General features: G+C 37.1%; 1 protein-coding gene across 1 annotated transcript in view; it reads right to left on the reverse strand.

Moving 5' to 3' along the window:
• Nucleotides 1-23,930, reverse strand: part of EEA1 (early endosome antigen 1) — a 70,728-nt gene that overhangs the window by 20,985 nt on the left and 25,813 nt on the right. The window contains 14 exon segments of the mRNA XM_010008061.1: nucleotides 378-533; nucleotides 1,549-1,662; nucleotides 3,104-3,304; nucleotides 3,906-4,109; nucleotides 4,339-4,458; nucleotides 5,443-5,592; nucleotides 8,994-9,332; nucleotides 14,129-14,245; nucleotides 19,083-19,238; nucleotides 20,864-20,985; nucleotides 21,071-21,178; nucleotides 22,029-22,068; nucleotides 22,901-22,966; nucleotides 23,111-23,165. Coding sequence (XP_010006363.1) covers nucleotides 378-533; nucleotides 1,549-1,662; nucleotides 3,104-3,304; nucleotides 3,906-4,109; nucleotides 4,339-4,458; nucleotides 5,443-5,592; nucleotides 8,994-9,332; nucleotides 14,129-14,245; nucleotides 19,083-19,238; nucleotides 20,864-20,985; nucleotides 21,071-21,178; nucleotides 22,029-22,068; nucleotides 22,901-22,966; nucleotides 23,111-23,165 — 1,948 coding nt within the window.

Genomic DNA, 23,930 nt, shown 5'->3' on the forward strand with positions numbered 1-23,930 from the left:
TATGTAACATACAGACCCTGCTACCATTTGTAAGGTGTCTAAAGTTGAACTTGAAGACTCTTAATTTAGGGAAGTATTCATGTTCCCTCTCATAGCACCTTCCAGGTAGCACAGAGGCTGGAAGAAGCACACACAGAGGAAAACAGCAGTACAGTGGCAATGCCCTAAGCCTGTCTTCTTAGAGTGATATGCAGGCATGGAGGAAGAGCAGAACAGGGTTTAATGGTTGATTAGGAAACACTTATGAAAAAGAAAACCTACAAAAGTGGCACTGCTACAATTCTTCCCCCATACTTTGAGCACAACTTTTCACTCATACTACCAAACAGCAGAGAACATCAGTTTCAATAAGCTTAGATACTGTGTTCAATACAAACCTTAAGCTGTCCCACTAGCTCTTCAGTTTTCTGTTCTAAATAAAGATGTTTCTCTTTGTACTCTTTAAGATTGGCTTCCAGCTGAGCACAGTATTCCTGCTTGTCATTCAGCTTAGCTGTAACCTGATCCAACTGAACATTGACCTTATTTAACTCCTGAAGTAAATTTAAAAAAATAAAAATTAGGGTTGTTGGTTTTTAAATAACTTCCAAAAATTACTAATGTCACATATGCTTTAAATAATCTAACATGTTCAAATTAAAAAGGAACAACAATTTGATTTATTATGAGAGGCAGAAAACTGAGAAGGCAAAAACCTTGAGAAAATTCTTGCTGTCTTCATGAAATCAAGCACTACTGAAAAGGAAAGCAAATACCATGGAAACAGTCAGTTCTCCACATACCAGGAATTATTTCAAACCATTTGGTTCAACCCAAAACAACGGAATTTCCGCATGAGACATGAACACATCCACCTAGTAACCACTATGATGACAGCTACACCAAAGCTTGTTGCTCTCCAACCAAGCTGACTTCTAATTATTAAGTAATTATTTGAGAGTTGCAAAAAGAGGTCTTCTGTTTACAGCAATTATCTACATTTCTAACTTAAAAAATGGTTCTACGTTAGAATCTGCTAGATGTTTACATGAAGACCACAGCAGCACTGATTCTAGCAAAGCAAATACTTGATTCAGCAGCCAGTGGAATGCTTCACTAGGATTAACACACTTTAAAAACATGCAATCTTAATAACAGTCTTTTGGTTTTACGTGTCATTTGGCACATAGATACTTATTTCTGAACACAGGTATCTGATTCTGCAATAATAATTAAAGAGTTTTAGCTTGTACACAGTGCCTTCTACAATCTTTTCTTCGTAACATACAGGTGAGAACTGAATTATACCCCAAAAGGACAATTTAGAATCTGAACCATATTCCCACAGCAAGGAGTGGATTACCAAGGAAATTCTTTGCGCTGCAAAATTTATCTGGTTCAGATTACAGCAAAAAGAACTCAATACATAACACATGGTTAAAATATCCTAAACTATGACTTCCAAATGCACATTCACATGTTTATTTAGTTTGTAAACTGACTATTCTTAGGCTGTTAAATAGTTTTTTAGGTAACATGGAAACTTTATGTTCAGATGTTGCTTATAACCTGTTGCTTATCTTGCAGTGCATGCTGGGCAGTGTCCAGGTGATTCTGAAGGTCTGCTCTTTGAGCAGTTTTCGATGCCTCTGCTGAAAGTAGCAATTCAGTCTTTGCTTTTACCTGAAACACAAATTGTACTTCACTAAAACATCTATTCTACCATAGTTCATTTTAATTTTTTTATACTTAGCAATAAGCTTAATAGTAAAATGAGTAGTTTTCATGTGTGAGCGTTAAAAAAAAAAAAAGAAAGAAAGATTTTCAAGGTTTAGATAAATACCAGGATTTTAAGCCCTAGTTAGTTCTTTCCTACTTGGAGCTAAAAAAACAGACAAACTAAAAGAAAACCAACAGTCTCACTCATCTTCTATTCTAGGAAAATATTTTTACTTACTAACAAGGAACAATGGGATAGACTTACTGCATTCACACCCATGCATACCTCGATAACCTCAGTATATATGCATATTTGAGGGTCTCCAAAATTTTTAACAGTAAAAAGAATGAGAAACAACAAGAATATGCTTCCACATGCATGCTGTCTTTCTCTGCTTCTATCTGCCTCATAGGGAGCAATCTCCCTTCCTTCCAAAACACCCAATCAAGAAAATTTAGAAAGTGGCTATGAATGGTGGTGCAGAGAGGTAGTATTCAGGGTCACCTGCTACTGGTGCTTACTATTTCTCTCCCTAATAGAAATGCTACTTCTCTGAAGACTGTAAGGAAGGTCACATTAACTTAAAAAGCAGTTACAACAGACCATAGCTTATTCAGTTCTACCTCTGAAGTCTTGGTGAATGAACAGCTCAGATAGCATAGCAAAACCCAGTAAAAACATCACAAAGCTACAGAGGAAGAAGTTCCTAGGCCTGTTTGGAAACTGAGCAACACTAATTCACAAGATTAATCCAAGAACAACAGTACTAGCTGCTCCAAGTTTACTAATGTAAGAATTTTTGATCAAACTAACTCTTTTGGTTAGCTAAACATAATTAGCATATTTTAGCTTAAGTAGCACCTAGGAGTAGGAGAGTCCACATTTAATCCAAATTGAGGAATTTCCTTTTTTAGTAAATTAAATTGACAACAAGGTGGCTCACAGATTTTCTGTTTGCTTGTTTTTGACAAAAGTCACCATCACAGGAAATTTCTAAGCAACAACAAGATCTTAGTGATTTGACAGATTTTCACTCTGATGCAGAGAATCCAGGACTGATAAGAGCAGGGTTTTGGATTGCTAATAATTACAAATACAAAAAGGAGATGCCTGAGGGAGGGTTTTCCAGACTCCATTATGAACTTTGAGGGTTTTTTAATTTAAAAATCAAACAAAACCAACCAAAGAAATATAGACAAAAACAACACCAAAAAACACAACACTTGCCATCTTTTTTTATTCTGAATCCACTTACATTTTCCTTTATTTTATTTGCCTTATTCTATTTAATTCTTCTGTTAATAGAAACATGCATTTTTCCCCAAATTGTTTTGTACACTATCTGGAGAAAATAACAGAAATCACAGGATTTATCATCACCAAGACAGCACAGACTTCCCTTACCTGTACATCAAGTTGTGAAACTTTCTCTTTACTTTCATTTAGCTGGCTGGTAAGTTCAGTGATGTTTGCTTCCAGGGAGAGTACACGGTCCTGAGCAGCTCTTAGATGTGCCTTCTGCTCTTGCACTTGCTCATGCAAATTCTCTTGAGCTTGTTTATGACTTTCTGATTGATTCTTCAGCTTCTCTGTCAGCTGAGTTACCTGCAGTGAAAAAAAAAAAAAAGGAGGTAATTAGAAGAGAAGACTAGAGCAACATGACCAAGGAAGTCATAAATCATTTTAATTTTAGCATGCCTTGTCATAAGCTTTGGAGACTCAACGCTATCACGTTTCTTTTTCTGAACTATAATAGCAAAGCTACATTGTAAACAATACCAGAGTTTAAACAAGTTACCAGTTAAAAAGGGAAGCAAAAGGGATTTGTCAATTCAGCCTTACTGTAATAAAACCCAAAATATTAAGGAGACAACAGATGCAGACTAAACTGAATTTTGGTGTCAAAAGCAGGAATTAAACTTCTTTTTATAATATGTGAAACAAACACATATATGTATCCAAAGTATTTGCAAGTACATTTTACTAGCATATGTACTTAGGAAACATCTAGTAATTCCTTCCCCTGTGCTGATGGCAATGAAGTCACCAAAAGACAAGTCCTGTGAAATTTACAGTAAGACCTTTAAAGTAAGTATCAAGAAACAGCAAAGTACAAAATATATCAATGTCGTATCTGATGAGATAGAAAAAAGGAAACATGATACAATAAGATTGATAGAAAAGAAAGACGCCTCCAAGTTCTTACCTGTATTTGCAATGCATGGTTTTTCTCTTGTAGCTGATTAAGAACTGCAGTTTCTCCTTCACCAGCTTGAATTTTCGCATATAAGTCCTCTCTTTCCTTTTCTAGCAGAGAGATGTTGTCTTTGCTTTTTTGAAGCAAAGCCTCGAGGTTTTGAATCTTTTGGTCCTTATCTCCAATTTGTCTCAGCACTTGCTCCAAATCGTTCTAGAAAATCGCATAATAGCTTCCTTAATTATAGGGACCTTAGAAGTTATTCCTAATGCATAAAATGTTGGATAAATTTATTAAACACTCACTGCATATTCTGTTCCCGATTTACAAGTTAGTTTATTGAAACTAGCATAAGTCATGCAAGTTATTTTTAAAGAAAAAACATATTTAAACTAATGAAATCCAGAAATACACTTTCACATGAGGATACATAAATTGTTACCTGGGCTTCTCGTAGTTTTGCTGTGGTATTTTGCTGAAGTGTCTGCTGTTCCTGGTGCTGCTGTTTTGCCTTATCTAATTGATGCTGCAATTCTGTGGAACTGGCTGATTTTTCCTTTAGCTGGAAAAAACAAATAACCAAATAAACAAAATAAAATAGTCTAATAGGTGAACAAGCCAATAGTGCTTAATGTTCATTTTAATGCTAAAAGATCTTACCATAAACACAAATATTTGAAAACTGGTATAAAAGTAAAACTGTGTGATACTAGTTAAAGAATCAAAATATAATCAAAGCATTCATTACTATTAATAGGTGAGATTCTATATCACAAGTGAGAACTATAAAACAACTGTCAGACACATATATATTTTAGCTCTCAAAAATCTAAAACATAAGAGATTTTTAGTATGTTTTTTCCAAGAGTTGTTAAGATGTAACAGGACTGATAATATAGATACCTGTAAAACAACATTATTATTACTATTATTAGCAGTTTTAGTAGCAATTTCAGTTTAGCAATCTCTTCATTTCTATTCTAGTTAAGCCTTTGCAAATAAGCTACAGAAAAGCTTTAAAGCTTTTACAACGTACCACTCAGATATTTGGCCAATCCCCATACAGGCAGCAGAAAAGCAGCAACATATGCAAGATGCTCATTAAAACAAATAAAAATTAATAAAACAAGTTTTCTGCCCATCCACCCCACACAGGTTATTAACTATCAATAACCTGTTGTGACATATTAACTTTATCTTAATGTGGGATTTATCTCACAAAAACACCTACATACAAAAGCCTACCCACATGAGCCTAGGTGCAAGTGTTTTGTTTTATTTCACAAGAGCCTTAGATGAAGCTTCCAAGTGCAAAATGTTCATCTGTAAAGCACCATAAACATCCATGCCTCTGATAAGCATTTGGCCTTAAAAAACCTGTCATGCAAGTGGCATTTTGGCAGATTTTAACAACTTTACTGTAAGGCTAACAGCATTAGTCAAGTAAAATTCCTGTAAGGACAAACTTTATAAACCGGAACATGAAAAGTGTATACAGGCTACTATCAGAACCTGAGCCAAGCGGAGTCTGCATGAAAGCCCCTACCTGCTCTTCAGCACGAGAAAGTTTTAATTGCAGATCAGCCACCTGCTGCTCTTTGTCCATCAGTTTCTCACTAGACAGCTGCCTCTGTTCCTTGAGCCGCCCATGGGCTTCTCCCAGCTGCCGTTCTGTTTCTAGAAGTTTACTGTGCAACTGCAAGAAAAAACAAAGTCATCAATTTTTTCAACCATTCTGTATCCAGCAGCATTGTATTTTATGCAATGTTTACCTTAAGTTTTCATAATTTAGAGTAAAACAGCTACATAATCTCCTGAAGTCATTCATGTATGTACAACATACACACAGACTCAAAGAATCATCCTGGTTGGAAGGGACTCTGAAGATCATCAAGTCCAACCATAACTTAAATCCCCCTACAATTACCCATTCAGTGCTTAAGTCATGTCACTAAGCACTATATCTACATTTCTTTCAAGTGCTTCCAGAGATGGTGCCTTCACCACCTCCCTGGGCAGCACTGTCCAACCACTCTTTCAGTAAAGAAATTCTTTCAAATATCCAGCCTAAACCTCCCCTGGTGGAGCTTCAGGCCATTTCCCTTCATCCTGTTATTATTCACTTGGGAGAAGAGGCCAACTCCCACCTCCCTACAACCTCCTTTCAGGTAGCTGTAGAGAGTAATGAGGTCTCTCCTCAGCCTCCTCTTCTTCAAACTAAACCATCCCCATTCCCTCAGCCTCTCTTCAGAGGACTTATATTCCAGACCTTTCACCAGCTTGGCAGCTCTTCTCTGGACACGCTCCAGCAACTCTACAACCTTCTTGTAGTGAGGGGCCCAGAACTGCACACAGTGCTTGAGGTGTGACCTCACCAGTGCCAAGTACAGGGGCATGACCACCTTTCTAGTCCTGCTGGCCACACATCAGAAACACAAACCATGTTGGAGAACAGCATCAACTGTTCATGCACAAGCATGAACAAATACTCAAAATGTAAGTTGAAGGGACCCAGAGATGATCTCATTTATGTACACAAGCCCTTCAATATGAGTTACAGAGATTTAATAGAAACACAGAGGGCAATCACTCAAAGACATAAGGATTATCACATAAAATAGTGATGCTTGGAGCAATCTCATCTTAGACAGCATATAGCCTCACTACTGTAGATCCAGTGGCTGAAGCACTATGCCTTTACCTGCTCTGCTGGCTCCCACAACATACTACTCTGCAGTACTATATTAGGAATAGTGGCTACACAGTAGTTTTAGTGGCTTGAACCCCAGCACCACTCAGCAGCAGGAAGTAAGTAGGCAGATATACTCTTCCAGCTAGACATAAGCCTGACTTATAATTTATTTCAGTCATCAAAAGCAGCACTTCACCATTCACTTAATCCATTTTCAAAGTGCAAGGATGGCCTTTTACCACTCACTATTGTATAAAAGCTCTGACCTTAAAATCAGCTGTACTTCTATTTGAAACTGGGTTCCCGCCTGCCTTCTTCTACACGAACACATTCACAGATGCACAAATGAACTTTCAAATCAATGCTGAACCAGAAAATAGATCACACCTTGCAGCAGAGCAAGAGCTTTCTATGGGTATCAGGATGAAGGAAGCTTGCTTCCCTATGAACTTTTTTCCAAAAATCTTCCTTAAGTGTTCACCTTTCAACTCCAGGCCTTCCCCTCAATATCCCTAAACCTTTCTCATGCTTTCCTCAAGTCCCTAGTAACATCTAGACAGAAGACAGAACAATCTCATTGCTCACTGCAAGATACAACTTGGTGACCAGCTGGCTGCCTAGCTGGACAGAAGAAAGAAACATGGTTTTGGTAACATTAAATCTTGAGGGCGTGAGGCACAAACATAAGTCCCTTTCCTTTACCCAGCTGCTTGTTTCCACAAGCATTTAACACTGAAGAATCTAATTTTGAAGACCTTTGGGCCATCTGTCAAAATTTGGCTGAAGTTTTCAAACATAAAAAAGTTACAGGGGAAGGGGACAGGGAAACACACGTGTCTATGCCTTACTTTCTTAGGAAACCAAGCTAAATTATTTGCTTTTATGTCCACAACCACAATAACTGTGAATGAAAAATTGTTGGGCATGTGGCCAAGATGCTAATTGCTAACTGTGACTGCACAGTTAAGAGAGAGATAGGAGAAAAGAAAGGCCTCCATTTCTTTTAATAGGAATTCATTCAGCAATGCTCTATTCACCTTCCTCCTCCTTAATTTTCCCACTCCAAAAATCCTTCCTGAAAATGCCCTCTCAGGCTGAAGCCAGATATCAACTTCTTGGCTGTGCTTTTGAAGCTTGCATACATATTGCCTAGAGAGATGGAGGCATTTTTACTAAGTGAGGATTCCTAAGCAGATAAGTAATATAATTATCTCCCCTCCCCCTGACAGAAGACTGATGAGAGAATGAAAGTGATGCAGGGGGTGTAATAAATACATAAATTAAGTTTTGCCAAGCAACAGTTCTTTCAAGATAAACTATACATGCACAGTATGAGACTTAATCTATTTCACACTTGACAAAGGGTTGAAAATTGAGAAACACACACTTTCAAATGATAACGTGATACGAAGATTTGTTTTCTCAAACTTCCAACAGAACAGCAAAATTACTGTTACAACTGAAACTACTTCTGATACTCTACCTGAATTGTTTTTTCTCATAACCTCAATGCATTATAGCTTCAGCTACCTTACTGATCCAGAATAAATAACCTTGCAAACTTCTTAGGATTTATCTATTACTATATTTGTCATGGAAACTCAATATTCTGAGTTGCCCTCTCATTTGATAATACCTCCCTTATTTCAGGGAAGGCATCAACAACAACAACAAAAAAAAAGAGTAAGGGAAAAATTGTTGGATGAAAGAAGGGCTCATTTAACACAGTAAGAGATAGAGACTGGATGAAAAATCTGCCTCAACTAAAGCCTTTTTTATTCATGTACAAAAAAAATTCAAGTCAGAACCTGAGAAATAAGCTACAAAGCTTATGCTCATTCAACCTTGATCTTCAAAACTGTAAGTATAAAGAGAGATTCACAGAAGAGTTCCAAATAGAACAGAATTAGTAATTAGTTTTCTTTCAGAAAAGGGATAATTATAATACACATCAACAGATACTACACAAGTATTCCCAGAAATAAAAATGTGGAAAGGTCACTGTAACTGTAGATCTTGCTGAGTTTGATTGTGACACACGGGCTACACCATCTTCCATTTGCCCTGCTAAAAATATTCAGACACAACAATATACAAATACCAAAGAGTTTCTGCATTCTTATCACAGCCTCTTCTTTTTGCCTGTTCTTTTCTTTACTTCTCTAAGGGGAAGAGGTGGTTGTATTTCATTCTATGCTGTGTTAGGAAGAGAGTTTTAAACTTATTCAAATAGCAGTTAGCTTTAAATTTACTAAAAAACAAGTACTGGTTAGTTACTCCCCTTCAATTAGGAAATACAAATGTATATGGACACAAAATATGCATGCACAGTTTAAAAAGCCATAATTGGGATGGTTTAAGGAACCAACCCAACAGGATGCTCTAGGAGATTTAAGGAACCTTACCTGACTGAGCTCACTTTGGAGCTGCAGGCCGTGCTGCTCTTTTTCCTCCCTCTGCTGCTGGAGCTGTTTGCATTCCGCCTTGAGATGCTGATACTTTGTCTCTATTTCGGATAACTCTTCTTTAAGTTTCTGGCTTGCTTCCCCCCTCTCACCTAGCTCTGTCTGTAGTCTCTGCATTGAGGCTTCAGATGCAGACAGCTTTGCCTGAAGCTGTTGGCAGTCCAAGTCTTTCTGGTGAAAGCTTGCCTGCAGGTTCTTCTTACTAACAGATACTTCATTGTGTTTTTCTTCTAGCTGGATGTAGTCCTGTTCTTTCTTCAGCAGTTTCTCAGTCAGACTCTATGAAAAGTTACACAGCAATTCAAGTGTAATTCTGCTTACAGCTGTTCAATGCATTATTCAAATAAATTCTCAAATGTTGATGATGAACAGTAAAGAAGTTGCTCAAAAACATTATTAAAGGAAATACCAACTATTATTTTGTATTGCACAAGTTAATTCTGGAGCCCATAGAGAACACAGTTTCAACTGGAAATACTGTTTTTCATATCCCCACATAAATCCACTTCCTCTTACTGAGAACACCACACAAACTCTATTTCTGTATCCTGAAGACTGATTTGCTTTTCCTGAATGTTGAAATTCTGTGTTATTATAACTGCATTTGCTTGGGGAAAAGTTGAAATAATTGAGTTGTTAGTACACAGGAAACGTTTTCAAACACCACTGTCCTTCACACAATTCCTTAAGCAACAACATTTGTGATTAATTACAATCCTGTGCAGTCATCATGCTGATCATTTTCAGAAGCATCCTAATTTTGCCTTGTCACTATACTTACAGTATGATCTGCTATCCAAATTATGCAAGAGAACCTGTGAAAACTAATTAAAACTGTGATGTGGATAAATCACAGAATGAAACACAAATTAACCTTCATTTTAGAACATGATGTTTTCACATTCTAATCCATTCCATCTAATTTTGTTGCAAACAAATCAACTCAAAGAAAATGGTTGCTTTGAGTTTGAAAACACAAAAAACTGGGATTCCCTAAAGAAAAGATATGAACATCACTGAATGACAGATTTTTCTTACCACATTAACTACAGTAAATATTGCAGGGTCTATGGTCATGCTATCAAGCTTACAGGCTGAGACAAATACTGGAAAAAATAATTCTTTACAAATAATTTTCAGCTATTACACAATGCTTTTTATCAAATTTTATTAAGTAATGAAAACTATATTGAGACAGAAATTAAATATCATAATGGGCAAGATTATAATTCAAAAAAGTTTAGGTTTTCCCCCAAGCTTAGCTGAGGCACAAACCAGAACTTCATAAGTGTCCAGGGAGGAAAAAGAAGCCAAGAGAAACATTTCAGTTTTCCAATGGCACTTTCTGAAGCACAGAAATAAAATTGCAGAGAGGCCCTGGTCATCATCCAATCCAGGTAATTCATTCCATCTTCTTGAAATGTATCAGCAGGTTTGATTTATTGCAGCATCTTACTGATACCTATCTCAGTGGAGCATTACTATGCACACCTTTTAATTGCCTGCAGTCTTCCTGCAGTTTCTACTGCTGTTGACTACTGTATTCTCTATTGACTCTTTCAATTAAAATACAGAAAAATAAAGACCATTTCTAGCATGTCAGCCTGAAAAAATGCCAACACTGAGGTCAGTCTTACATATCAGAACTTCAGACAGTTTTGGAATAATGCTGTTCCAAAGATAAGATAGTTACTGCTGCAATTCTAGCTATGCTGGGCATCTTAAAAACACGCTTATGTACAGTATCCAGGGATGAAATCTGTTTTGCCAGAAGAAAAACCTGCAAATTAATTCAAATAAGTCTAACAGTTTTGTTCTTTACAGATTTTAACAAATGTTGACTATATCAGCTGTTATAAACCATATAAAGACACTTGTACTTTACATTAATCATAAAATAAACAGAATAATCTATTAAGAAAAAGAGTTGTTAGAAAAGAAGCAATCTTGCAAATGATGACTCCAGCAGTCCAGCAACCTGTGTGAGAACAAATGTAATTCATGTCCTACGTGTCCATTTAAAAAATATACATACTTTCTAAAGCATATAACTTAGCAAAAAAATCTGGCTCAAGACTAAAGTTTGAACTCTAGCCCTGGAATAGTAGATTTTGAAATGTTTCTTGAAAAATAAAACCACTTGCTGCTGTCATGGTATATATAAGTATGTATAAGTATACATAAGCTTTTACACATTTATAAAATACAAAAACAGAGTACATAAACAACATATTGAAGTCAGGTGTCATCTTTGACCTCTCGAAGCCAGTGGCAAGGTTCCCACTGCCTCTAGATAAAGTTTCTACCTCAAAATGTAAAATAAAGTTGCATTCCCCTTTTCATTAAAGAGAAATACCCAGGCAGCATCATTAAACGTTATAATGAATCACGTTCCTGAAATACCAACACACTACAGCACCTGTTTTCACCACAGCTGGACAAGTTAAGAGCTAGGGTACTACTTCATAATTAAATCCACATATCACGTGTAGAACTACTATGACCTACTTTGCAAAGACTCAGTGCAGAGCACTAACATAAAGTAAATTTGAAGCAGGGAAAGGAAAGAGAAACAGTTAACGTTGCCTTGAAGCAGACTGAGACTCTGGGAAGCTTTCAGGAACACTATGTAAACCAAAAAGAAGCAAAGCCTCTTCACCATCACATTACAAGCAATCTAAAGGACAGCCAAGAGCAGCAGGTATGTAGCTTCACATCCTGCACTATTCTGTCTTCCTCCCTGGTCTGATGAGCAATACAGCAATGAATATCAGTTGTTGAAAGACACTGCCCCTGATAGCTGAACACTTTCTGCACTCATGAATGGCTGAATAGAGCCACAAACAGCTACTGCTACCTTCACAGGACAAGAGCTGTGTTTGCCTGACAGCCTGCTACCTCCGTGCATGACTGAAGCTCAAGAGCAGACTCTAGGCCAACAGAGCTGCCAAGCTATGGTCATACAGGTTACCTCAGTGGACTCTGCAGCATCTCCTGCCTGAATGCACATCCCAGATATATAAAGGGATACATGGGCACACGTGAGACACCTCTCTTCCTGAAGCTTTTCCACAGAAATGAAAGAGGCAATGATAGTATGTTGCAGCATTCAACAAAGAGATCCGAGACGTCAAAGCTCACAAGATACAAGGGGGAACACCACACAGAGCACTTATTTTATAACTGTTCCTTAGAAAAATACACAGAATACACAACAGTAGTGACAGTGGCCAGGCATTAAGAACAAAATCTGTAGTCACTGATGGAATTTCAAAATAGTTCTGTTAGTGGAAGTTTAGAAACTAAGCATTTTTCCCTATAGATAATACATCGCCATTTTCCTAAAAGAAAGCAAACAAAAAAACCCATACACAATAGGTTCAGAACTATAGTAACCTTGTAATTCAGGGAATACACTACTTTTTCACAAACCAGATTTCTTCTGGGCTACGGGCTGTTACTGGCCTCTACTAGGCAAGCCTAGTAGATTTTACAGTGCTTTGTAATTACAGTGCTTTGTAAATGAAGGAAAGGCAGTTCCTGATGGTCTAAGAGAATTGATCTGATCTACTTGTCATCTGCTCTTCTCAGTATAGCTCCTGAAAGCATAAGAAACAGCTTACGTGCTTGAGGTTGTACATAAGCTTGATAATCCCAGTGTCAATGCACAGAAATATCTTCCTGCATTTAAACGGCATTATAAATCAGTGTACATATCAAAATACAATATATTCTATCTTGCATCAATGGCTCCTCCTTCCTTCCTGACAACTTCTTCACAGATGGCAAACTGTCTGAAGTGGAAGCAATTTCTGTTATTTGGGAAGCTAGTCTTACCTTTGTCAATTCTAGGTGTAAGTCCTTCAAGGACTAGGTTCCTTGGCTAGCATACCATTTTTATGGGTATTGCCTTCACAAAGTTGCATACATAAAGAGGTGGCTGTAAAGTCTTTTAAGTCACTGAAAGAGGAAAAGCAGCTCACTGCCACTTCTTCCTGTTCCTCAAGTGGTGTCTGGCATTAACCTGACACAGCAGAAGACTCTCAAAGTACAGTTATGTATCAATCTGTTTCACTCCACGTTGTTAATGGAATAGCAAGGGCTATTCGGACAAGGACTCTATACTGTAAGCAATAATTTTGACAAAAGTTTGTTTCAGTGCTGCTGGTTTGCAGAAAAGAACAGTATGACAGTTCTCACTGTCTCAGTTCTGCCCCTGATTTAATAAGCCTAACCAAGAGTCATCCTACCAAAAGCAAGTTTAATTCACCAAACTTTAATTGTACCTTCTGTGCAAATGCTGGTTTAATATTAGATTACACCAAATACACACTGTTGGGTCCCTGTCCTTTCCCTTTTTTCCCCAGACTAACAAGGTTGTTGGCAAAGAGATGCATGTAATGTGTACAGTTCATATACAGTGTTATACACACACACACACCCAAAAGCAGCATGTTCCTTTCTCCTTGTCTCCTTCCCTTCCTTACCTACATTTGTTACCCCACAACATATGCTTTCTTAATGCAAATACAAAATGTAGCTAGCTCAAAGGACTTTGATAAAAGCTTTCAAGTAATATTCATAAGCTGAGAGGCCCCAGAGTTTATTTCCATTTCTATTTCTATTTTATTTTTGTTTCTGTTTTCTACCATTTATTATTGATAAACAGCCAGAAAAATGTGACAAAAGTACAATCTAAAAGCTAAGAAACTGCAAAACCAATGAAAAGAGCCCAAAATACCTTCTAAACTACAATTTCTAGGCAAACCTAATAGTTCAAAGGGTATTGATTTTCATTTTAATGTGTGAGATGGCAGTATTGCTTAATAATAGGGAAACATAAACTACAGCAATTAGAAATCTGCAGTAAGCCCTCAGGATTCCAGTGGTAACATACCAATCATTAAAATATAGTGTTTGCTTTTGCATTACAATATCTCTTGTGTCAAACAAAATGGTAAACAATGCTCACCCTCTACAATGCCATGTTTTGTTACTGTCTTTAGCGCTTCCCAAAGCAACATGTTTCCATATTGATGTGAACTGACAATCCTAGAATATAACAGCATTCTCACCTGGTTTTTCTGTTCTAGCTCTTGGACTGAACTTCGAAGTTTCTGCAGCTCCTGAACATACACAGCTACTTCCTGAGGTCCTTTGGCAAGTTCAGCTCTTAACTGGTTAATGGTAGCCTGAACAGACAAAGAGAAAAATCCAACTTTGAAATAAAACTTTGCATACATAATGCAAACAAAAGCAAGACCTCTGGTAGCAAAATAAAAGGCATCCTGTATACAAATAAACAGCTTAAGAAAAACATCACCTACAAACTCATCTCAGAGCACCATCAGCTACAGAAGTACAACTGTGCATAACTTCCCAGCTGAAATTCATACATGTCCTATTCCAGAATACGTTTGCCCCATTCCAATAAAAAATGCCATCTTGAGCCCACAACTGATGAACATCACAACCAATTATCCATTAATCATTAGTGCAGTTCTAGCTCAAGGTGAAAAACTCTCAAGTCACTGCAGTTACACAGCCAAAAGCGTTGCCTCCCTGGCAAGGGAAATGTACTGGGAAAAGCACTAGAACAGAGTCTGGCATCTGATGTAAGGTGATGTGTGACTTTCAGACACATGAACCCTGCAGCTCAGCACAATCAGGGTAACAATACTACCCCATTAAAACAAGGTTGGTACAAAACAGAATATATCAATGACTGTACAGTATTTTAATACAGTAATGAAAGCAAACAAAAAGGGACTTTAGATGGGTAACGATGGCTGCCCTAAAGCCTGCTGTGTATGAATACACTTGCTTTGAATACACTACATAATAGTGACCTTTATAAAGAAGTTTTCTTTCCTATTTTTCTCGTAACTACACACTTCAGCATTAAGGTATAAATACTGAATTCAAGAATGAACTAAAGCAGTAGAAGAAGCAGACAATAAACATACTATTTACAACCTCCCTACAGAAAAATTAATACCAAAGAGAACATATGAACACATTACATGACTACACATAGTTATTAACTCCGACGTTTTGTAATGCTGTGCTTTACAAGGCTGTTTCATTACAGAGCTGTTAGCTAAGACACTTCCTGGGATCTGTCTGTGGCAGAAAAACAATCCAGGATGTTCTCAGAAAACCAACTGTGGATATTTCACTAGTGAGATAATACAGAGCAGAAGCCTTGCTAAGGACATCACTGCAGCCTTTCCATCTTTCATATGCATGAATATATATTTCTCATTCCCAATTAAGTAAGCCATTCCCACATTTAATTGTTAACATGAAAATACAACATGGATGAATATTCATTGCTGATACAGTCTGGCTGACTTATCTATATGCTTAATGACCTAACAAGCAAACAAGAATGCATCTACTTAACAACCATTTGAAATTATCTTGACACAGTAAAAAAACCTACTATATGAATAAAAAGCTTTCAAAAAGATAATTACCTCAAATGTAAGTGTCTACATTAGAAAGCAGAAAATATGAAATGGATTGATGAAAGATGGAAATAAACAATCACAAAAGCTGTTAGTAGACACACTTCCTCCAACTTGTTTTCAAAAATTGCAGTGTCTTTAATGTCTTTGCTTAGTGGAAAAAAAACAAAAACAGTCCTGGCTTTATTAAATTTAGCCATAATGTAATCTACTAATCTTATTCTGAGGACACTCAATAATCAAGTCTAGGCCCTGTATTTTACAAAGATTTATCAGACAATGAAACAAATTCCATTCTGCAGAGATGCATAGAAATGCTTAGCTTCACAGCAGTGCAACTGTTTTCATAATGTGTTAACTATACAGAAGCCACTACAGTGAGAAACTAAACCTGGGAGGAATATCTCAGAATGAACACTTATCTGAGCTACCTAGACAGGAGATTTTCAGGTGGATCGCTGAAATAAGGCATAAATACCCAACAAAACAACAAGAAACCAAACGACTACATTTAGGCAACAATTGTAGAGCTAAACTCTTCCTCACATCCCTCTCCTGCAGCATTTGAAGATGCTCATATTAAGTGGATGTTTGCTATTCTCTTCGCCCACACCATAAACCTAACTCATTTTAAAGACATCTCCCTTTGGAAACCATTAATATATGCATCCTCCCCAGCATGACAAAACAGTCAAGGATGGTTTAGGCACCACTTAACTCTTTCAGCCCTTGAGGTAGTCTGAAAATGCAAAGCTGAGATGAGACATGGCCAAAATTTTACAGTCAAGACTGTAACCATTCAGCTAATGAAGGGCTTCCATTTATTGTTTTCTTATGTCTAACACTTTCCACAGTTGTGGCTTTTTAGGAAAAGTAGAAAAGTTTTCACCATGATAACTTCCAGTAATTTTGCTTGGGCTTTTTTAAAGTCTGATCCGTCACTTCGCATCAACAGAAGACCTTTTATTTCAAACATGTCTTGGTCTATTGTTGCTTTATGTTGGAACTAAACAGAGAAGGCAGGAACATTTCTGAGATGAACCAGACCACCACTGCTTACCATGTTCTGCCAAGCAACAACTTGGCTCTTCTCTGGTTCAGCCTACATACTGATGATACAACACAGACATCTGATATTACTATAATTGCTGCAATGTGGTTTAGAATCTTTCCATACATCTATGACTTTTGATATGAACACACAGTAACAACTAGGGCATCATGCAGTCTTCTTTGCCATCTGCCATTACTTCTAGGAGGACCTGAAAATACCTTCTCTACTTGTCTATTTTCCTCTTAAAGCTACGTTTTAAAGCTATATTTTTAAATGGCTAGTTATGACAAAACTTAAACATACCTAATTTGAGGGAACAGGAGCAATTAATACTTCAGTGAGAATGCTTTAAGATGAAAGATTTTTGTTACACCTATGTTGTCATGTCATTTTATCTTCAAAGGAAAACTCAATAACTCAAACCACAAATGACTACAGAAACAGTACTTTGAAATTAAATGTCAACTCTGCAGCACAGTTGTGGGATCTCACAGTTAAAACCAAATTACAATTATGCAGCAACTTACATGGCCACATAACCACATTATATTCATAACTCCAACTGTGATATTCCTTTTTTCACATCTGATGAGGCTCTTGGCATATATAATTTTAACTTGAAAACAATGGTAGATTCCTGTTTAATACAATACTGTACCCTTGTATAATTCCTGGAGCTCAACTCAGCTGTTGGGGGGAAAGCAGGAAAGCCCTAAGGAGTTTAGAATAATACTGGGCAGCACTTCTCTAAACCTCTGCAGTGCAAATGAAGAAACAGAAAGTTGAAACTGCAGTTCTGAAATCTAGGGCACATAAAACCCCAGAATAACAAGATGTCAGGAATCTTTCACATCCACAAATCTCATCAGGACAGAGGACACTAGCAGTCCTACAGAAACTCAAGGCATTCCCCCATGTAAATTGGGGAATTCTGCAGGGATCTCACTTCACCAGGGACCACAGTCCTGCATTGACAAGTTTCACTGACATTGCCACAATGGTGAGGGACAATAGAAAAGAGAGAGGGCAACACTAAAAGGTCTAACACGCAGCAGTCTTCAGTGAAGATAATTACACTGTCAAGCCATTCATTAGTAAAACTGTACCATCAATCCAACCACCAGCAAGAAAATTCTTCTACAGGTATGGATTTACCAGCTCCTCAGTAGAATAAACTATATGTTAGACAAAAGCCTTTTCAGTGATACTGATTTTTATTAGGATTTCTTGCCATTACCTCTGTCAAATATTTCCCCCACTGTAACAGTAATGAATATCAAACAGGCTTTAGCCAGGAACAATCTGAGACAGGTCAAGGAGTAAGGTTCCTTCCTAAAGATCCAAGTCAGTACTGTCACATCCCTTTTTCTCCATCTTGCATGGAAGTGAAAGCATTCACTGGTGGAAAACCAGAGGAACCAAACCCAAGAAATCTGAGTATTTACTGTGGGAGAGGTATTTACTTTAGTTAGTTTTGTTTCCCTAAACATGGAGCTATCATCCACTCTATACACAATAACAAAAAAGGGCTAATATTTACAAGTCTCCCACCAATAATTTAAACTTCTTCCACCAACTTGGCCAAAGCAGAGGCAAGCCTTCACAAAATACTTCTGAAGAAACCAAAATACTCTGCAGCTCAAGTAGACAATAAGGTCCCTTTTAAATAGCATGAATTTTAAAACTGAGGACAAAACTGAGAACAGTATTTTTTTCTACTGTAGACTGCAGCAATAAAGAGAAGAAAATTGAGGTGGTGTTGCTTGGAAGTAGATTACAGGTGACATCCTGACCTTAAGATGTGGTAAGGCCTGAACAGTCACTCACTTTCTACTTTAGTGAGTAACAGGCAATACTTGAGGACATTATGCAGTGGACTGGGGGGAGGTATGTGTGCAGAACAGATTGGTATCTTACACATAACATATTCCAACAATAAATAAGAGGTGTGAATAAGCTTTCCATTTAAAAGTAAAAACTAGAAAAAAAAAATTAAAACCAATTACAATATCCATTGAAATTTTTAAATCTTGTGTAAGCTCAATAATTATATATGTCCTATAAGAATATTCAAATTATTATCTACTTTGTATTAATGTTTTCTTTTTATACCTTTTAATACCCTAGTATCCATTTTCAGACACATCAACTCAAATATTAACCAAAACTATCATTTTCAATAACAACTGTTTTTATCTGCATGTAGGTCAATAAGGGAAAAAAATGTTTGAATCACACAAGTACTGTTCTATTTTTGTTTTCCAATTAAAAAAGCAGTAACTTTTTATGCCACAGAAAGGTTTTGCAACAAAAAGCATGAGGGCCTTTGGAGAGCAGACATGGACAGAATTACACAATTTATTGTAATGAAGAAACATGTCTATAGGGCAAGTTAGAAGATTCTGTTAATAAAGAGGCTTTTTCATTATGAAGAATTAATATTTTCCATTTTCATAGGAAAATCATGGCCAAGCCAACACACACATCTTTAGGTGTGACTATTACCTCTGAGATAGCCTGCTCTTCCTGCAAGTGCTTGCACTCATCTTTCAGCTTTTCAGATTCTCTCTCACGTTCCAGAGTCATTTTGTCCATCAAGGTCTGAACTTGGACCAGCTCCTTTTTCAGGACAGCCACATCTTCCACACCAGGCCTTTGCAGCTGAAAAGCAGAAGAGTAGCAATGAGCAACAGTGTTGGTTGGCAGACATGCTTCCATTGTCAGTGAAATCTAAACACATCTTTCACATAATCAATTTATAGACAAGGTGACATATACAGTATTACAACTGTGGGGAAGGACAAAGAAAAATTAAAAAAGCCTGAAATACCCCAATTTGAAACAAAAAACACACCCCCAAAAAAAAACAACACAGAAAAGGGAATAAATGGCTGATTATCAGTTCATGCCTACTAAACTCTGAACTTGTTGATTAACTTCAACCAAATCTGATAAATTATATAACGTTTCAAAAATTAAATTTCTCTAATTTCCATGTAGGTAAATGGCTAGATAAAGGAGGGGACATCTTTCCTGGGAGAAAACACTGAAGTGATAAGGAATCCATGCAGGAAATTTATCTGAACACACAGTTCCCTGAGATGTAGGTTGCACTGACTACACTGCTCTACAGAAGGAATATATACACACACACATATTATACTGCTGCCATACTCACAAGCCCCTCTCAGGACTGACACGTAACAGTCCAGTGCTACACTGACTTTTGTAATGACTCTGTCTCTGACTACAAGAACAGTTTCAAAAAACATGAACAAACAAAAAAAGAGCAGCTGAAGGAAAAGTCTGCTTCATAACAGACCCATAGTTAAAATCTGTTGGTAATTACAGCTAAAGCATCATACCATCCCTCAAAGTGAAAAGCTATGGAGGGGAGGGGAAAGGCAATACTGGGCACAGAACAGAGTAAAGAAAGTGCTGGTACATAGCAGAGAAAAGGTGCTGGAAAAAGGATAGACTGGAGGTGGAGAAGAGAGGAATGGATAGGTTCAGTGGTTGGGCAGAGCAAGAGGGACTCATGAGCCCTTTGGGGCAGCTAACTACAGGGAAGAAGGGGGATAAATGAGTCCTACTTTCCTCCAGAGTCTAAGCAGTGGTTGAGTGGAGGAATGAAGACAAACGAGAAGCTAGGAAGTCCCCTTCACTACTGCTTTGGAAGCAGCATGACTGCTGAGTCACTGGGACTGCTCCCTGGAGCCATGGCTGTATATAAAAGTCACCAGGAGCCAAAATCCTGGAAAACACACACATCAGTATTATCAGCTAAGAGTGAGAGGGACAACATTAAAATAGGCATAGCAATGACAGCTGCCAGCCTTTCAGCCACCATATCACAAAACACCTCTCTGAGAACTTCTTATGCATGCAGCTGTTGAGGGACAGTCAGAGCATAACTCCTCACGGGAAAAGAGTGATATAAAGACAGCTGTGGAAGGCAGCAATGGCATGCTCAAAGTACGGGCCCACACCAAACATCTAAACATGTAATCCCCTGCAAAACTCTTGAAAGGTAAAGTATCAAACCAGCTTGTAATGTAACGTAATATAAGGTAATCTTTAAAACACACATATTTCCTTACTGGAAAAAAACTGAAAATGTAGGTCAATGAAAGATCAGAAAGTGGTGTTCTGAACTTTTTCAGATCACGAAGAGACATCTCCAAGTTGAACAGGGTTTGACTGCTTTAAAACTGCATTTGCAATAATTTAAGTACATCTGTCCCTTTGACTTGAAAATAATAAAAACATTAGTGTGACATGAATACCAGCTCTGTCTTTAAGTCTTCTACAACACTCCTCTCCTTCTGCAGTTCTTGTGTCAGGTTTTTCATTTTCTGTTCTGCACCTTCCCGAAGGCTGATTTCTTCATCATACTTTGATTTAAGATCTGATAAGAAGAAAGTTGAATAAATGAGCAATTGCACAAATTGCACAAGTAGAGAAGAGAACATGAGTTCTGTTAATAGACTTACCCACAATTTCAGTGGATAGTTGTGCTGCTTTTTGCTCAAATAAGTCTTTCATTTGTTTAATGTTAAAATTTTCTACTTGGATCTCTTCTAGTTGCCGTTCTAAGGACTCTATTTCCATAAAAAGAACAGTATTATTTTCTGGAAGAGCTAGGATAATACAGCTGCTCATGCCAATAATGAACCACATCAGGTAAATAAGTAATCTAAGTTCACTTCACATCCAATTAGGTTAGCAAAGTGAACAACTTTACTGAAGTTAAATATCTACAAGCATGATGTTGGAACCTGTCACTAGTTGAGTATTCTGCAGGAATAAGTACATATTGGTTTTCACAGGTCACAAATACACCTTCAGATCACTGCAACATGCTGCTGAATTCCTGAACTGTGATAAAAACTCCTTAATCACAAGCGGTCAGATACTTTATGCACATATAAAGAAAATTTTATTCCATGAGTGCCTCGTGGACAAAAACACAGAACAAAAATTACTGGTCTGCAAAACAAAAGGAAAAAAAATTCTAGGAAAAAAAAAAATACAAGTACAGGAAAAAATATGAGTACAGGAAAAAAAACAAACAACCAAAACACAAAAACCAGTGCTGACAAATGATGCTATAGTTTAAATATCTCAGCAAATTACATGTACTGAATGCTTGAACTAACACATGTTCAAAACCACTCAAGAGAATGGCTTTTAGCATCAGGAGAACTCCTGTCTCACTTCTAAAAAGTACAAATCCAAGCTTCTGGAACATTTACCCAGACTACAGCTATCAAGAGCTATCTATCTATCTTGGGCACTTACAATGAATTTTTTTTCAATAATTCTACCATTCCAGGCTTGCAGTTCTTTAATTTACCAAAAATGTTTTTTCATAAACCTAAAATCTACACTAAAAATAATTTCAGAAATTCATGAACAGTGCAGAAATTAAAATAAGAAAATGTTAGCCACCTGTAGATGTAGCTGTTGTCAATCCATCAGACTTAGAATCCTTAAGAAAACAGAATAAATGCACAATTAGATAGTAGGAATAAAAACTAATACTTCCAAAGTTTATCTCATTTTTGGAGAAGACAGGGCAATTAAGACTTTTGTGGTCAAACACTGCACAGCAATATAAAAATACCTGATTTCTAACAGTTCTATCTGGAAGACTAGAAAAAGATTATTTTCCATGTTCTGTACCACTACATTATCAGGCTTCCAGACTTGAATCACTCTAGTAACAATCTTCTCCCCCCCTCTTTCCTCAATAGTGAAATTTGCCCTAAACCAGAGGTTACAGACATCAGTAAGTACATTCTGAGAAGGAATTCTCGCAGAAAGCAATTTCTGAGGTCTGTAACAATGCACTATCTAAGTTGCTCACAGTAGTAAAAGAATTGAGAGCTTCTTAAGGCACAACACTCAACAATTTGCCTGGCCTTCTGTCTTCAGTTCATCTGGACATCTGTGAAATCTCATGAATTTTCTCCAAAAGTTCTTACAAGAAAGACCCCATCGCCCTTTCTCACAACAGATGAAACACCACATTCCGTTTATTTTCTTTTAATAAACTGAGTTTTGAATAAGCCAAACAGAAGGAAAAGTCTTCACTAAACTTGTAATGAGTAGTGTGGAGAATTGTTATCTGTTCTGACTTTGTTCTTCAGATTTGTATATACAGTTACATTGTGGAGAGACAACTAGCTTTGTTTTCAACAACATGTCAATATTCAGATTATGGAACTAACTAAATCAGGCCACGTGCCTTACAGAAAAGGTATTAATCTTCAATGTCAATGCTGATGATAAACCTGCTTCAAGTATTTTAAAGCAATTACTTGCTGCCGCTGCCCCTGCAATTTCTCTAGTTCTTTCTTCAGCTCTTCTGAATACCACCTCTCCTCCTAGGGGTAAAAAAAGAAAAAAGAAAAAAAGAGATGGGAGAGAGAGAGAGAGAGAGAGAGAGAACTGTAAATTTATTTGCTTAAGACAGTAAAACACTGCAATTTGAAACAAAGAACCAAGTGCAAGAAAAATATATTTCCAACCTTCAGCGAAGCTTGCAAGTCTTGGACTTCTTGTCGGAGCAGTGACACTTCATCTCTGAATAAATATATCCACAGAGTGGAGAAAACGAATATGCAGTGATTATTTTGCCAATTTTATACAGGTTACAATGTGTATTAAGTAACTGGGACACATACTACATAAATATAACTTACATAATTATAGTTGTGCTTAGATTTTTTGATACTCGTCACAAACCAGATTAATACTTGTTAGTTCGCTTTGCATATCACTTTAAAAATGGTAGACATATTGATTTGAAGAGTATAGATATAGATATGCAAAAAGTCTCATGAAAATGAGTGCATCAGTTCAACCATATGAGTTCAGAATAGCAAACCTGTGCACAGGGGGCATTTAACTCTTCTGCATGCCTTTTTATAAGAAGGCCAGGTCTATTTTCCTTCAGTTGCCACACCATGTAAAGGAGCAGTGCTAAGAGACAGCAGGCTATCCTATTCCTTTTGAAATACACAGTTACATAATTTTTCATCCACGCAGCAATTTGGTATGCCCCACAGACACACTCAATGTTCTGAATGTTTAAAAGCCTTGGTATATTAAATTCTCAGATTTCGTACTCAAGCTTCCAGCCATGCAAGAACACAAGATCCAAGGCTATAATTGTTACTAATTGATTTAAACAGCACCCTTACCAATCACCAGTCTCCTTAAAGAGTTGCACAACTAAACATACAGGGATAACATTGCATTACTAAGATACAGCCACTCCAAATCTAGAACACACAGGTCATTAAAATAATGCAAACAAACCATTTCTTGTTGTTTGTACAGTGGCAA

This window comes from Chaetura pelagica, unplaced genomic scaffold, assembly GCF_000747805.2.
Source record: "Chaetura pelagica isolate M959 unplaced genomic scaffold, ChaPel_1.0 scaffold50, whole genome shotgun sequence".
In the NCBI taxonomy this organism is placed as follows: Eukaryota; Metazoa; Chordata; class Aves; order Apodiformes; family Apodidae; genus Chaetura; species Chaetura pelagica.